Here is a 15,287-nt window from a genome sequence, read left to right on the forward strand (position 1 = left end):
TCTGCTCCCCCAATGCAATGTGTGCCTTGGCACAAAACCCATTTTATTGCAGTCAGCAAAATTTCATATGCATTGTAACAGTTGTGCAGTGAAGACAGAAAATAATTATTTGAACCTAGATTTTGTATTTAAAATTTTCTATATTTTAACTTTATGTATATCTGCTGAATTGTATATTTACTACATCTACACCCTACCACTTCTCTGTGATACATTGTATTATATTATCTGGCTAGCCACAAAATATTTGTTTTGTTGTTTTTTTTCACTTATTATATTTCTGTTTTTAAATTATTGTTGTACACATGTCGTGACATGCACTTTAATCTTAAAATTGATTTCCTCGGATCTGAAATGTAATTAAAAAGTGAAAGTATCTCATTAAGATGCCATTCAACAAGAAGGATTATCAGATAACATTACTGACACTCTAAACATACTTTTAAAACGGGACATTATAACCATAAGAAATAACATATACAAGAATCAAGAATTGTATCACAAATAAAATGGCTGATCCACCTTTTATGAGCATATCGGCAGTAAAACATGACAGGTTTTCTCTGTATTTCATTAAAAACTTTACAGACCTCCCAATTTAAGGAGTTATTTGTCAGTAAATATCTGCCAAGTTTGATAAATACCTTTCTGGGACACTGTGATTTAGAAGGTAAAACCCGAAGAGACACACTCTCCAGTCATTTCTCAAAACTATGTAAAATAACCCTTTCTCAACTCTAAAGTGAGTAAGATATTTCCCTGGCAGTTACTACCTAAGCTGATTTTAATGTTATAAACCTCTATATTTTAAGTACTCAAGTATTTTCCCTTGTAATATTATCAGAAATAGTTGAAGTCTCTGGCATTGGTCCACCATATTCTGCACAGTGCTAAGGATTCACCAGATTGAATTATATGCATCCAATCTACATCCCTGTTCGCTTATTGTTTGCCAGAATTAGCATTATATTCACAGGAGGATGTATACAATGTGTACATATGTTTATTGTGATACAGAATACAATGCATGTACAATATGGATATAAGCTAGCTGAAAAGGGTATGTGTCACTGGTTGACTTTTCTCTCCTGTGGTTGGCACTATTGTACCCTTAGACCAGAAGAAGGGAGTGCTCCTGAAAAGGGCCGTGTATCCTATGCGCCCGAGGAGTGCAGAAGCTACATCTCTAGTCACCCCCCGCAGTCTCCAGAGCAGTAAGTAGGCAATTATCACAAAGCCTGTACTGTTTCTGACTGTATCTACTGGCATGGGCGTGTGCGTCATCATCTTCTAACGTTCCAAACCGTGTCATACTCTGGGGTTATAATTTGGTCAACGTGGATGATATTTTTTATTGGTAAATAAACGTTAAAACATAGTTACATAGTTACATAGTTACATAGCTGAAAATAGACTTGCCCAAGTTCAGCCTTCCTCACATATGTTTTTTGCTGTTGATGCAAAAGAAGGCAAAAAACCCAGTTTGAAGCGCTTCCAATTTTGCAACAAACTAGGAAAAAAATCCTTCTTGACCCCAAAATAGCAGTCAGATGTTTCCTTGGATCAAACCCCACTAATTAGAAATTATATCCCTGTATGTTATGTTTTTGCAAGTATTTATCCAATTCCAGTTTAAACATCTGTATAGACTCTGACAAAACCACCTCTTCAGGCAAAGAATTCCATATCCTTATTGCACTTACTGTAAAAAAAACTTTTCTTTGTCTTAGATGAAATCTCCTTTCTTCCAGCCTAAATGTGTGACCTCGTGTCCTATGTATAGCCTTGGTGACATCTTTAAGTACAAGCAGAATAAAGCACTTAGTACTTATTTCTGTACCCACAAGGTTGATTCTTGATGGATAGGGAAAATGTAATTTCTTGAATATGTCTTGGCGAGTCTTGCAAACAATGTGACCATAGCCATGCTACCTTGGAATCTTTGGCAGCTGTCTGCTTCAATCTTAAGGACAATAAGCATGCTAGATCCACCATGTTTTGCATGTAGAATTAGAATGCTACGGAAAATCAGGTAATTCATCAAGAGGCACCTATTAGCACATGAATTCTCCATACTGAGAGTAGCACTTTTCATGTGCTGTTCATCAATATGAAGATTATCCCAGGAAAACATGGTGGATATAGCAATTAGTGGTGGACAGGCTAAACACACCCTGACTTACATCAGTTGTCAAGTCCTACATTCGACACAAAGTACATGCATCCTAACTAGTGTGTGTGAGTGGTGACTCAACTATTTACTGGAGTACTGAAATAAACATTAAAAAAATATAAAAGTAAAAAAATGTATTGGGGGTTTTAGGACCCCATATTACCAGAGGGAACCTGATGGCCATTCCCCGGAAATAAAAAGATCTTGTGGGAATTATGGCCTAGTGACCATGTAATGCAACCGTTGATACTAGTAGTGTTCCCCAGGACCTGTTGCATGTAATATAATAACATTCCCCACCCAGTGAATGCAAGAACCTGTTACTTGCCCCAATATGTTTAGTGACAACAAAAACATATGGGATATGGCTGTTAAATCTAAAAAAAAAAAAACCATAAAACACAATATAGAGTAATACAGCTTAAAGTGAAAATGTGCGCTGTAAATTGGTGCACACACAGAATGAAGGAATAAATTGCGCTCAAAGGGTGCCTCCCCCAATAGTAGTGGGGGGCTGTAAATCCCTCTCCACTGTCCGTGTCTGCTGCCCTCTGTAAATCAGGACTCCAGATTGTGAGTGTGCTGGATCTTGTGTATAGGTGTTTATTCACCTTTTTCATTTCCAATAAAGCTTCTAATTGTTTCAACTCACCATCTGGAGTACTGATTCAAAGTGTCAGACACAGACCATGGATAGGGATTTACAGCCCCCCACTACCATTGGGGGAGGCACCCTTTGAGTGCAATTCGTTCCTTCGTTCTGTGAGTGCACCAATTTTCACATTTTCACTTTAAACTGTATTACACTATATTGTGTTTTATGTTCTTTTCAGATTTAACAGCCGTATCCCATATGTTTTTTGTCTATATTACCATTGATATGAGCTCACCACCTGGGAAGTGATCTTAGGGAGGCTGTCCAACTTTACTAATTAGATAAGTATATTATGTACTTGTTGTACACTATTGACAAGATATTGTGGTGATAGTATTTTGTTTCCAATATGTTTAGTGTAAGCATTGTGTAGAAAGGGAGGCCAATATAGCAATGCCAGAAATGTAGCTGCTTTTTAATTTTTTTTATGTATCTGCTTTGTTCCTTTATTAATTATTCACAATTCCCAGATTAATAAATAATTCAATGTTCACATTGTACAGAGTACAGTCCTGAAATACACTGGTCAGCCACAACAGTAATACCACCTGCCTAATGTAGCCTTTGCGCTGCCAGAACAGTTCTGATGTATCAAGGAATGGACTTCACAACATCTCTTAATGTGTCATGTGGTATCTGGCACCAAGACAGTAGCAGAAGATCATATAAGTCCTGCAAGTTGTGAGATTTGTTGTTCCATCACATCCCAGAGATACTCTGATTTATATCTGGGAATTTGGAGGCCAAGGCAACACCTTAAACTCTTTGTAATGTTCCTCAATCCATTCCTGAAAATTATTTGCAGTATGGCAGGGTAATCTTGCTGAAAGAAGCCTCCGCCATCGGGAAGCACCATTGCCATGAAGGGGTGTATGTGGTCTGCAATAGCCTCTAGGTAGGTGGTATGTGTCAAAGTAACATCCACTTGAAGGGTTCCAAGCAGAACATTGCCCAGAGCATAACACTGCCTCCATGGACCTGTCTTCTGCCCATAGGGCATTCTGCTCCCATCTCTTCCCCGGATAAACAACACACTGGCACCTGACCATACCTGATCTAAAAAAAAACATGATATATCATACCAGGCAACCTCCATGGTTGCTCCATGGTCCAGTTCTGATGCTCACAAACCCATTAAAGGCGCTTTGGCGGTGGACAAAGGTAATCTGCGGCTATACAGCCCATATGCAGCAAACTTAGATGCACTGTGTGTTCTGGCAGTTTTCTATTATGGCCAGCATTACGTTTTTAATTAACTTGAGCTACCTTAGCTCTTTTGTGTGATTAGACCAGACGGGCAAGCCTTTTCTCCCCACGTGCATCATTGAGCCTTGGGTGCCCATGACTCTGACACTGGTTCACCCGTTGTCCTAACTTGCACCACTTTTGTTATGTACTATCCACTGCAAAACGGGAAGACCCATCAAGACTTGCTGTTTTGGAGATAACCTGACACATTTGCCTAGCCATCACTCAGATCATTTTGCTTGTCCATTATTCCTGCTTCCAACACGTGAAATTCAAAAACTGAGTGATCACTTGCTGCCTAATATATCCCACCCCTTGACAGGTTCCATTGTAATGATATAATCAATGTTATTCAATTCACCTGTTTAATGTGGCTGATCGGTGTATATTCTTAGCATTTGGCATGTGGTGGATGGTGGAAATTTCTGACGGCAAATCTTTTGTCTACAGTCATATCAACAGCTGGGGAAACTTTCATTTTATAACACCAAGGACCAGTTTTGTTAGTGTAATGTATACATTCTGTCTTGTGTAAAAGACTTTAATAGACACATCATAACTCCCCTAAAAGTTTTTGTTCTTGTAACCAAGGCCCTGGGTCCATGAGCCCTATCAGCTGTGCCCTTTCTGTGGAATATATCTCCAGTGGCCTACTTATCGGTACATTCTAGTAAGCCTCAATTACTCACAAGAAGCTCCACAATAAATTGTAATCTTTCAATGACTTCACTCTTAACTAGAGCAAAGCTCATGGAGAAAGAGGTAGCTGTGATCTGTGGGGCACAGAATGCATTCTCCTTTGTTAGAAATTGGTCATTAAAGAGGTAGCAGATCTACAAAATAATTTTTTTAATGTACCCTTCACCATTGAACTATACCCCAGGATACAAGCTCAGCATATTGCAAATTTTTGTAGCTTGTTATTTTAAATGAATGAATGTTTGTATAGATATGTAGATGCGTAGAATTCTGTATCGCCAATGCTCTGAATAGTTACAGCATAATACTTACCTTTGGAACAGCTAACAGCAGCATGGTAGTTAATTGGCCAGTGCAAATATATAGAAATTGGGAGATGACAAAGAGTAGATCTCTTCTTCTCATCCATTGACTGATCACTCAACATGCTCCTCTGTGCATGCTTACACATTTTTAAACTTGTAATTCACAAGGTTCCAATGAGTTACTGGGTTTGAATTATATATGTATATATATATATATATATATATATATATATATATATATATATATATATATATATATATATATATATATATATATATATATATATATATATATATATACTGTATATGAATAATTTCAATAGGTAAAGTTGCATTTCAGAGCCACAATGATTGCAAAACTCCAGCTCTTTTATTGAGTAACTGCACATGAGCAGTTGTGGCACTAGACGGCAGATGTTTGAGTATAACAGCAGAAAAAAATCAGCAGGATTGTTAATCTTAATTTACTGTCACTGACGCATGTTTCAGGAGGTTACACATATTAACAGAGATTTCTCTATACCACGGTTTAGTAACACAAATAGCACTAAGTATGATTCACTATATTGAATCTATCATTCTCTCTTTGGTTCACAGTAATGCAGAGAATCTAAATGTTCATCCCGATCTATCTCGCAGTGATGAGCAAATGCAAGGCGCTGGGCTGGGACGCAAAGATTTCTGGCGCAAAATGTTTAAATCCCAGAGTGCGGCCAGTGACACCAGCAGCCAATCAGAACCAGACACTTCGGAATGTACCACGGCTCACTCTGGCAACACCAATGAAAGGAGGTCACGTTCCAGATCACGCAGGATCTCACTTCGTAAAAAGCTTAAATTACCACTGGGTGCGTGATAATTACTATTAAATGATACAAAGAGCCACTTGTTATTAACCTGTGGATTTAGACGCATAATTGGGTTTACATGGTATATCAGTTTGTCCATGGTGGGTGGAATAGGATCATCATATTCACCAGATTCTTGACATTTGCCTACAAAAAAATGGTTACTGTGGCTGCATTGCCTTTCCCAGTAAAATTAAGTCTTCTTTAGATACCAATAGGAGTTTAATGGATTGGGTTTACTTTATTATATTATAGATATAAACTGGGTCACTGAGTTAATTTTACAATTACAATTTTACAATAGGGGGTTGCTAAGTTAATACACTGTACATCATTTAGGTTCCTGTCAAATGTGTTTCCACAACTATCCCAGAATTCCCAGATCAACATGCAAATAAGCATCATGTTTCTGACACCATCCTGCATTTCTGCAGACACCATTAGCAAAGTACACTGTTTTGACACAGCTATTTTAAACTAAAACATATTCTTGAATATAATACAAAAAGATGAGTGAACAGAAGCCAGCCATGGACTGCAGTTTTGGCCTCATGGGTCTCATCGGCATGGCGCTGGTTCTGGTGATTATCTGTAGAAATGCGGTATGAAGTCTCAACCATGATGCCTGTCTGTCCTTATTTGCATATTGAGCTAGGAACTGGAATAGTTGTGGAAATGTTTTTTCTCAAGTTTTTGTGCCAATATACAACTTCTCGAAGTCCAAATTGAGATACATAGGTGATACAAAACAGTCATATTTGTATTTGCCGTGTTAAGACTCGCGTGTTAAGACATTACTGCTATCTTACATATAACATTCAGCATACGCACTCATTTACTAAATGGCAATTTCAAAGCTCATAGAATGCATGCAGGTAACAAAAGCCCCTATTGCCTCCCTAGTATGAGTCCGCAGTTTCGATAAACATGAAATCCCCAGCGTCGGTATCCAGCTCCCGAACACTCGGAGTTACTTGCCCTACTTTCTGGAGGTGGGGTTAGACATCCTGACGTGTGTGCAAATGTGCGTACATGTGTGTGATGACTTGTTTCACCATGGCTACGGCTACATCAGAAGATTTGGTACAAGGAAGGTGATAGGGCTTATGTTAAGTGTGTAAATACAGGACCAAATTGTGAAACCTGTAAGATGGAGGGAGTAGGAGAACATGCACAGAGTCTAGTTTAAAATCTGGGTCAGGGATCACCACTTCCAGTAAATATGTAATAAAACTAAAAGAATCAACCATAAATACTGGTGTAAGTACCAGGAGGGATTCATTGTGCATTTTTAGTAAAATATAAGAACAAATTAAGCTGTGTAATATGTCAATGGAATTCACCATTCTTTATCACATTGATCCCATAATCTTGCACCTGTCTACTCCAGGTAATTGGTTGAAACGTTCGTCTCTTTCTGGGCTGACTGATGGGGTTGAAGATTTTTTGGACATCAGTTCGGTTGACAGACTCTCATTCATCAGACAGAGCTCCAAGGTATAGCAAACATTCATTGAGGGTGCACTTATTCTGACTATGCCACTTGCTCATTCTACATGTCCCTTTTCTTTAATGTCACATACATACAAAGAAATGTTCGGCCTGAAAGTTTTTTTTTTTTTTTTATCAAGATCCGGTGGAATTTAATACACAATAGCAGCATACATTAAACCGAATACATAACTAAAACCTCACAATGAATTTATTGTTAAGACTTTTGTCAACACAATTTCCCCAAGTTTATACATGGATATTTCCATCTCGTAACCACCAGGTGAAGTTTACCAGTGCTGTAAAGCTATCTGAGGCCGGACCTGGAACAGGATTGGACAGTGGAAGGGATGAAGAAGAAAATTTTTTCAAGCGTCTTGGTAAATGGCGCTCAAGCAGAAGGAATACATCCAGGCTTCATCACACAGAAGAAAAAGATGGTTAGATATCAGGGTTCTCTTTTTCTGTTCCTTTGCAATTATTTTCCTTTATCATTACTTTTAACCCATTTGCTCCTATAGGGACTTGCAATGGATTTCTTAGCAGATACTTGCAACCCCCTTCATTAGCAAAACACTACTCATAATATTTCTACCTTTTCATCCTTTTTGTATCCATTCAAAAGGGACTTTTTCATTCCCTTCATCTATTTTTTTCTTTTCTTTTTTTTCCCTTTGCCTATTTTACATTTTTCATCACTTACATTCACCAATTCAGTTTCATTATTAGAATAAAGATTTAGAGAAAACAGAAAAACACAGTTATTTAATTTTTCACTTTGAAACAAAATTGGGCTTAACTAAACAGTTCAAATAAAAGAGCATGCTTTAAATCAATACCCAAAATAGAACTCCTAATCTCCTTCCAAAATCATTTCATTGCATGAATCATTCCATTCAACTCTACCAAGAAACTTTTTAATAACATATGGGCTGATTAAAATGGCTTAAAAATCCCATATCGTATATAATAATGGATAAGCCGTCCATTTTATTCCTTTTTTTGCTTTTTTATTCAGATGTATTTTTTTTTTTTTTTGGTTACACTATCCAAAACATTTAATGAAATGAAAAATCCCACCCAGATACCTTGTTTCAATTATCTCTTTTCTTCTGTGTTTGCATGATCAACATTTGCATTGCCATCACTGTTGCCATTTCCAAACAAGACACTGTCCTTTTTGAATCAGCACAATTAGGTATAGCGTTGAACTGTGATGGGGGATCACCCACCTCATTCAACTTTATGCAGGACTGAATAGAACTTATGCAAATATATAATTAATATAGTTAAAATTAAATGGGCCCTTACTCTCATATGTCCAAAAGTAAAGTAAAATTATTTGATGAATTTGTATACATTTTCTTATGTGGTTTTAGTTAAGAAGCTACCCATCTTCTGTATCTTGATAGTATGTTTAAAGCCTCAAGCCAAGGCAATTCTTGAACATTTATTGTAAACAAAGATATGTTTGTAAATGTTGTAGGAGTCGGTATAGGTAAAAAAAAAAAAAAAACTAATTTGAATGGGATGCCATTGATATGACCAATTAAAGTCATGTTTCAAGGTCTTACCCATGTTTTAGACTGGGGGGCTTACCAAACGATAGTTTCCTCATCTTTCAAATGGACGGCCTAGAGAGAGAAAGGATTCCACGAACATCCAAAGACCTCCAGCACAACAGGCAATTTTTCTCCAAAAGAGCCAGTGAAAGGTTGTTAGAATGAAACATTGCTCCATTCTTTTATGATGTTGCAGTGTATAAATTTGAATATTTTTGAAAAATTGCCTGTTGTGCTGGAGTTCTTTAGATAAAACTGTGTCCACAGCGGTTGTAACATCACAAATCTGACAAATAATATGAGAATTCTCCTTTAAAAGCCGAGAATCTACCTTTTGACCACCCTTTCTTTAGACTCTGCCACAGCCGACATACCCCAGTTTCAGATGATATGTGGGTCCTAAGCAGATGAAGATTGTGATGGAGCTGACCTTAGGACACTGCCTTTGGCTGCATTCCATCTCTGTCTCTCTGCCCTTGTGGTGCTGTGCTTTGTAAATGATTGTATTCCGCATTGCGTTGGTTCTCTTATCTTTTCTCTGTCATGCCTAACCATGCAGTCAGAAGGAAGGGCTAGAACAGTAGCAAAAGATGGAATTTGTTAAGGATATACAAATAGTTAAGATCTATGACTCATGTTGATGCAGACACTGTAGTCATGTCGATGACCATGCTTGAAATTATAATCACCAGCTCTATGAGCACTGGCAGCTATCCGTACCCCAAAAAATACCACATATTTAATTTTTTTCGAATGGAATATCTGGTCTTCTCAAGCATCAGATCCATTCGCTTAATTAGCCAGTTATTTAATTTTACAAAAATGAGGTCTATCCACTAAAGGATGAGTTGAACTGGACCTGCTGCCAATTTTTATGAAAGTGGATTTAATTAGCATGTTGACGGAAATAAAATCTCAGTTATTAACTAAGACAATTTGGGCACCAAGTCAGCCACCTTAGATTGCCTAACGTGGCTCTATTTGGGCAAATATAGCAAACCTTATTTATCAGGCATTGAATGATTGTTCAGATTAGAGATTACAAGCTGCAAGCTCTAAATATCATGACATAAACAACCTCATAGTGTGGAAGCCAGCTAGCATTGTTGAGCTCCCTACAGGCGGCTATATCTATTATATTGTTAAAAATAATTAACAACATTTTCAGTGGAGTGTTCCTTTAAAAGCATATTCCAAAATACCCCATGCTTTTTAATACATTCTGTAGAAAGTCAATTAAAGCCTGCAAAAGCAGTAAGTTAAAAATAAGTTTAAAAAAATAAAACATACTTAGAATTGAAGTTCTCGCATTTCCTGCAAATAAGCATTCACTAAACTCTGTAGGTGATCCTTACTTTACATTCTATAGTATTCTATATATACTGCTGAGCTTTTCCCCTAAGCAGTGATTTATGAACAATGCATGGGTTTCTGGGACTTGTAGCGCCACAGCGTTATTCACTTACTTATATTCAAAATTTAAGTTCATCGTAATTGATCTGGAGAAATTCTCTAAGTCAGTTATGCTTTCAATATAGCTACTCAGCTATTTTAAAATTGGAATTGGATAAAATGGAGGGGGCAAAATGGGTGAGCTTATAGAGCTAAATTAATTGTAAGGTAACTTATGCACATTGTATCAACGTTTAAAGGGACACTACAGGCACCCAGACCACTTCAGCTCATTGGAGTGGTCTGAGTGCCTTGCCCCTCTCCTCTTAGCCCTGTTAGTCAAAACACTGCAGTTTTGGAGAAACCATAGTGTTTTGATTACAGGGCTAATCCCACCTCTAGCTGCTGTCTCTCAGACATAGATGGTGCTTCTGGCTTCTTAGAACACGAAAAGTGTTTTAAATGATGCTGGACATCCTCACGCTATGCATCACCGGAATCCCTATAGGAAAGCATTGAATAATGCTTTCCTAAGGGGAGGTCTAATGCTCTCACGGGCATTGCCTTGCATGCGCATAAGACCTCGCTCATCGCGGGACAGAGGAGGGTGCATAGCTTCAACCCAGCGCCGTGGAACATCGGCGCTGGAATCAAGTAAGTAAATAAAGGGTTTTTAACCCTTTATTTATGCGGGGGGGGAGGAGGTGCGAGGGGGGAGGCAGAGGGATCGGTAGTGCAAGGAGTACAGAATTGTATTCCTGGCACCACAGTATCCCTTTAAGTCAGCTATATTTTTAATATAGCTTAACTTTTAATGTTAATCTGGTTCCATAGTGATTGATTTAATGGGACACTATAGGCACCAAAACAACTTTAGCTTAATGAAGCAGTGTTGGTGTATAGAACATGCCCCTGCAGTCTCACTGCTCAATTCTCTGTCATTTAGGAGTGAAGTCACTTTGTTTATACAACTCTAGTCACACTTCTCTGCATGTGACTTGTACAGCCTTCCTAAACACTTCCTGTAAAGAGTCATCTAATGTTCCCATTTCCTTAATTCTGTTTAATTTAGAATGTCTTATCTCCTGCTTTGTTAATAGCTTGCTAGACCTTACAGGAATCTCCTGTTTGTGATTAAAGCTCAATTTACAGAGCAGGAGATAAACACTTTTAAAGTAAGTTAACATCTGATTAAAAATGAATACTTTTTAAAAAAAATTTAGGCTGTGTTGGTGTGGCTAGAGCTGCAGAAACAGAAACAAAAGTGATTTAACTCCTAAATGTCAGAGAATTGAGCAGTGAGACCTTAGAGCCATGACCTATACACCCACACTGCTTCATTAGATAAAGTTGATTTAATGCCTATAATGTTCCTTTAAGGCGATTGGCTCCAGCCAATAGTTTTTGCTACTAACTTGGCTTCAAAGGATGCCTGAAAAGTCTTCCTTTAATGGATAGACCTCCGAATAATGCAGCTGAATTTAAGGTTTCAGATTAAGTATAATTCATAGTGCCACTGAGTCGTACTTATATTTCCACATTTCCAATATTTGTCGTTTACTTTGTCCAATTTACATTCCAAAATTTAAAAGAAACCTTGTATACCTATTAATGTTTGATGGGTATAATGCAGCCATTATTTGTCTACTGAATAGGATTTATTGCAATAAAAAATATGCCAATCTAGTATCAGATACTCATTGGAAATATTCCGATTCTTAATTAAAAACAGTGTAGTTCGAAACCATTTAAAACAACTGCATGTGTTAACAGAGTAGATATGCTTAATCTCATGCCTAACCTGATTTAAAACAACATCATATGCATTAAAGTGTCAGTAATGCCTTAATTGTAATGGCTTTTATATGAAATAGCACACTTCGACAAGTTCAAATATTAGGGGGTTTAACTATTTTACAGTTCTCTGTCGCAATATATCTGTTTTACAGAAAGTCTTCAATGAGAGACTGTACGAAAAAAAATAAAAAAATCCAGACAAATTTGAATGAATGCAGTATTCTGATTGGCCACGTTCCAGTCAATCAGAACTCAGCTGAAGTTCAGATAATGGTCAGTGACCAGAAAATCCACAGATATAAAATATATATATATATTACAAAAAATGGCAGCCCCGTCTGTTATGCAATGCAGGCATCTTGGAACAATAAAATTAAAGATCCATGACTTTCACATGTATCTTTGAACAACTCTTAATGTTCTCTTTTATATAAACTGAACTTTGATTAAAGCATTACTGTTTCTTTAACTGAATTCTGTTTTGGTGCGAGCCAAAGTGAACACCAAATTATATTGTACTTTAATTTACTTAAGATATTCCACACCCTGCCTATATATACATATGTAAATTGGATACTAAAAGTATATTCATTCTTTGCATATCAAAGGAGTTTGGATGACCAGTGTTAAAGAATTTCCAGAGGTAACATAAAGTAAATATATAGATCAACGTAGCTAATTCAGAAGTGTGTGGAATACCTTGATAGAGTGCTGTTTGTATGTGTTCCACATAATTTGCTGGGTGTTGTGGGTGATGCTACCATACGTGCTAAGCTTCAGATCACGCATTAGCCTAGATTCTAGAGAGTTGGGACATTTCAGTGTACTGGGCTCTGTAATCGCTTTTTATTTGTGAGATATTGTGTCCTTCCTCCCTCTTTTTTTTCCCACCTCTGCCTCCTTCAGGGTGTCACAGTTTTGATGACCATATGACATCCAATCAGGAGGCTGGGAAAAGTAAAAATGTAGTCAACTTGGGCGCCATAAGGCAAGGAATGAAACGTTTCCAGTTTCTACTCAACTGCTGTGAACCAGGGACCATACCTGATGCTTCGATTCTGGCTGCAGCACTAGATCTGGTAAGTACTCCTTATTTATTTATGTATCACTGGCATTTTTAAAGCACCTACATACTCCAATGAGCTATACAATTAGGGTAGAACATACAGTAGTACACAGAAAAAAAGTACAGACAAATACAAAAGGTAAAGAGGACCCTGCATGTAAACTGAGATCTAGCCATTAAATTCTTAGTTGGATAGCCCATGAGCTTACAATCTAAAGAACATAATGGGGATTTGAGACAAGAGGTAGAATGGGGAATTTGGAAGAGATGGCTAAAGGAAGTTAACAGAGAGTACTAGATATGTATTAGATCTACAGTCCACTCTTTGGCTTTTGGTTTTTAAGCCCTTTGTCACATCCCTTCTTGCAGGACTATACAAACCCTTCTTTGTAAAGTAATGTCTTTGCTAAGTGAATATATCTCTTCACTTATATATATATATCTCTTCAGTTTAACTAATTTTATTGCTTACATCGATAAACAGTGCACAATCAGAAAAGATTGGTATAAGACATAACATTCATGTTCAATTATATGGAGGGAGGGAGGTTTTTAAAAAAACAAAAACAAAAAAAAAACAATGTGCATGGAGGGAGTGGAATGTGGGAGGTAGGGTGGGAGAGCTATCTTCCCCTTGCAGGCACTCTTCCTGCAAGGGGTAGATTTCAACGTCTGCCGTCAGCGTGCACTGCACGTTGACAACGGATGTTAAATATGCACAAAATTGACATTAGGGACCCTGTAACAGCATTCTGGGCGCACACAAGTCCACAACAGAAACACTGCACATACTGACTCCTACCTCCATGACCACTTCAAATCATTGAAGTCATCATGGTGATTGAAGTAACCCTTTAAATTAACAAACAAATTTAAATTTAGGTCAGCATATAGCCAAAATGGAAAAACTGGGCCAACTCAGCTAGTTTTCCAGCTTGATTATATTGGCCTAAATCTTTCAATTTCTCGGTGAATCCATAACAATGTCCTATTTATTGAATAAACCCCATTTTTTTTACAATTTAAATCATATAATTCTCACATACGGAATGTGTGTAGATCCTTTAGTGAGTAAGAACAAAATTGTTGTTTAACCATTTTTTTGAATGAGTGAATTAATCTGCTATTTACTTGATCCATCAGAATGCCAGAGTGTTGCCCACTGTGTTCCTCACTCATCCCAGATATAAACAGTTTAATCAATGATTGTAAGCATTTGTGGTTCTTTTCAGCTTTTGCATCGTCTGATTCATTCTTCTCCATTAGTGATGTGTTTCTGTGTCCTGTGACTCCATCTCTATACATTTTCTTCTTATATCACCATCTTTTTCTTACATCTTCTTCAGGTCCCACGTGCCAGGTAAGATATTTCAGTGTGAGAAAGATTGAGAAAAGCGATTGCCCATATCAAGGGTTTTATGTGTGGCCACAAGTCTGGTCACATTGGCCTGACTCAATGTCAAATCCTGATTGTGTCCTAGCAGCTGGCTACAGGAATAAAAATCTGAGCATCGCTGGTCTAGAGGGCAGTATTATTGTTGCACTCAAAATTCTAAAATGGCTTAGATTGTAAAAATATACCCTTGGATGTTTTGCAAAACTCTTCTACAAAGATAATTCCAACTTAAAAAAAAAAAATAGTTGCTAAAAGATTAAGACCACACAGTACACAAATAAAAGTCCCGATGTCTCAGACATTGTAGACATTCGATAGTAATCTGTACTCGTATTCAATTTAACATAAGGTAATAACAAATAAGAGAAAATTCCACAGAAAGGAACATAGCTCAATGTAGACATGTGTCAGGAAATGAGTTTTACGCTCTCATTATTCTTCCAAAATATTTGTGGTGGTAAGCAGCATTCCACCACACTGAATCGCCATTAAGTATCTAAATTCACACTTATATTTGTCTATATGTAGGTTCAGGGTTAATGGCACTGCTGGATAGCAGAACCCTGCTTAACAGTGCAAGTACATTCGAGGTCGATTGATGTGAAAGCTTAAAATGGTTTGGCAAGAACTGGTGGGACTGCATACATAAGCACTA

The 15,287-nt window shown here is 37.4% G+C and overlaps 1 protein-coding gene across 12 annotated transcripts in view; it reads left to right on the forward strand.

The window, feature by feature from the left end:
- Positions 1–15,287, forward strand: part of UNC80 (unc-80 homolog, NALCN channel complex subunit) — a 157,118-nt gene that overhangs the window by 37,169 nt on the left and 104,662 nt on the right. For 7 of the 12 annotated variants that reach the window (XM_063429940.1, XM_063429941.1, XM_063429944.1 and 4 more), the window contains exons 18-22: positions 1,116–1,214; positions 5,678–5,928; positions 7,319–7,425; positions 7,703–7,799; positions 13,077–13,249. In XM_063429940.1, coding sequence (XP_063286010.1) covers positions 1,116–1,214; positions 5,678–5,928; positions 7,319–7,425; positions 7,703–7,799; positions 13,077–13,249 — 727 coding nt within the window. Of the gene's footprint in view, positions 1–1,115; positions 1,215–5,677; positions 5,929–7,318; positions 7,426–7,702; positions 7,860–13,076; positions 13,250–15,287 lie in introns of all 12 variants that reach the window. The other 5 variants (XM_063429936.1, XM_063429937.1, XM_063429942.1 and 2 more) reach the window with 1 other exon arrangement.

This window comes from Pelobates fuscus, chromosome 8 (assembly GCF_036172605.1).
Source record: "Pelobates fuscus isolate aPelFus1 chromosome 8, aPelFus1.pri, whole genome shotgun sequence".
Classification (NCBI taxonomy): domain Eukaryota; kingdom Metazoa; phylum Chordata; class Amphibia; order Anura; family Pelobatidae; genus Pelobates; species Pelobates fuscus.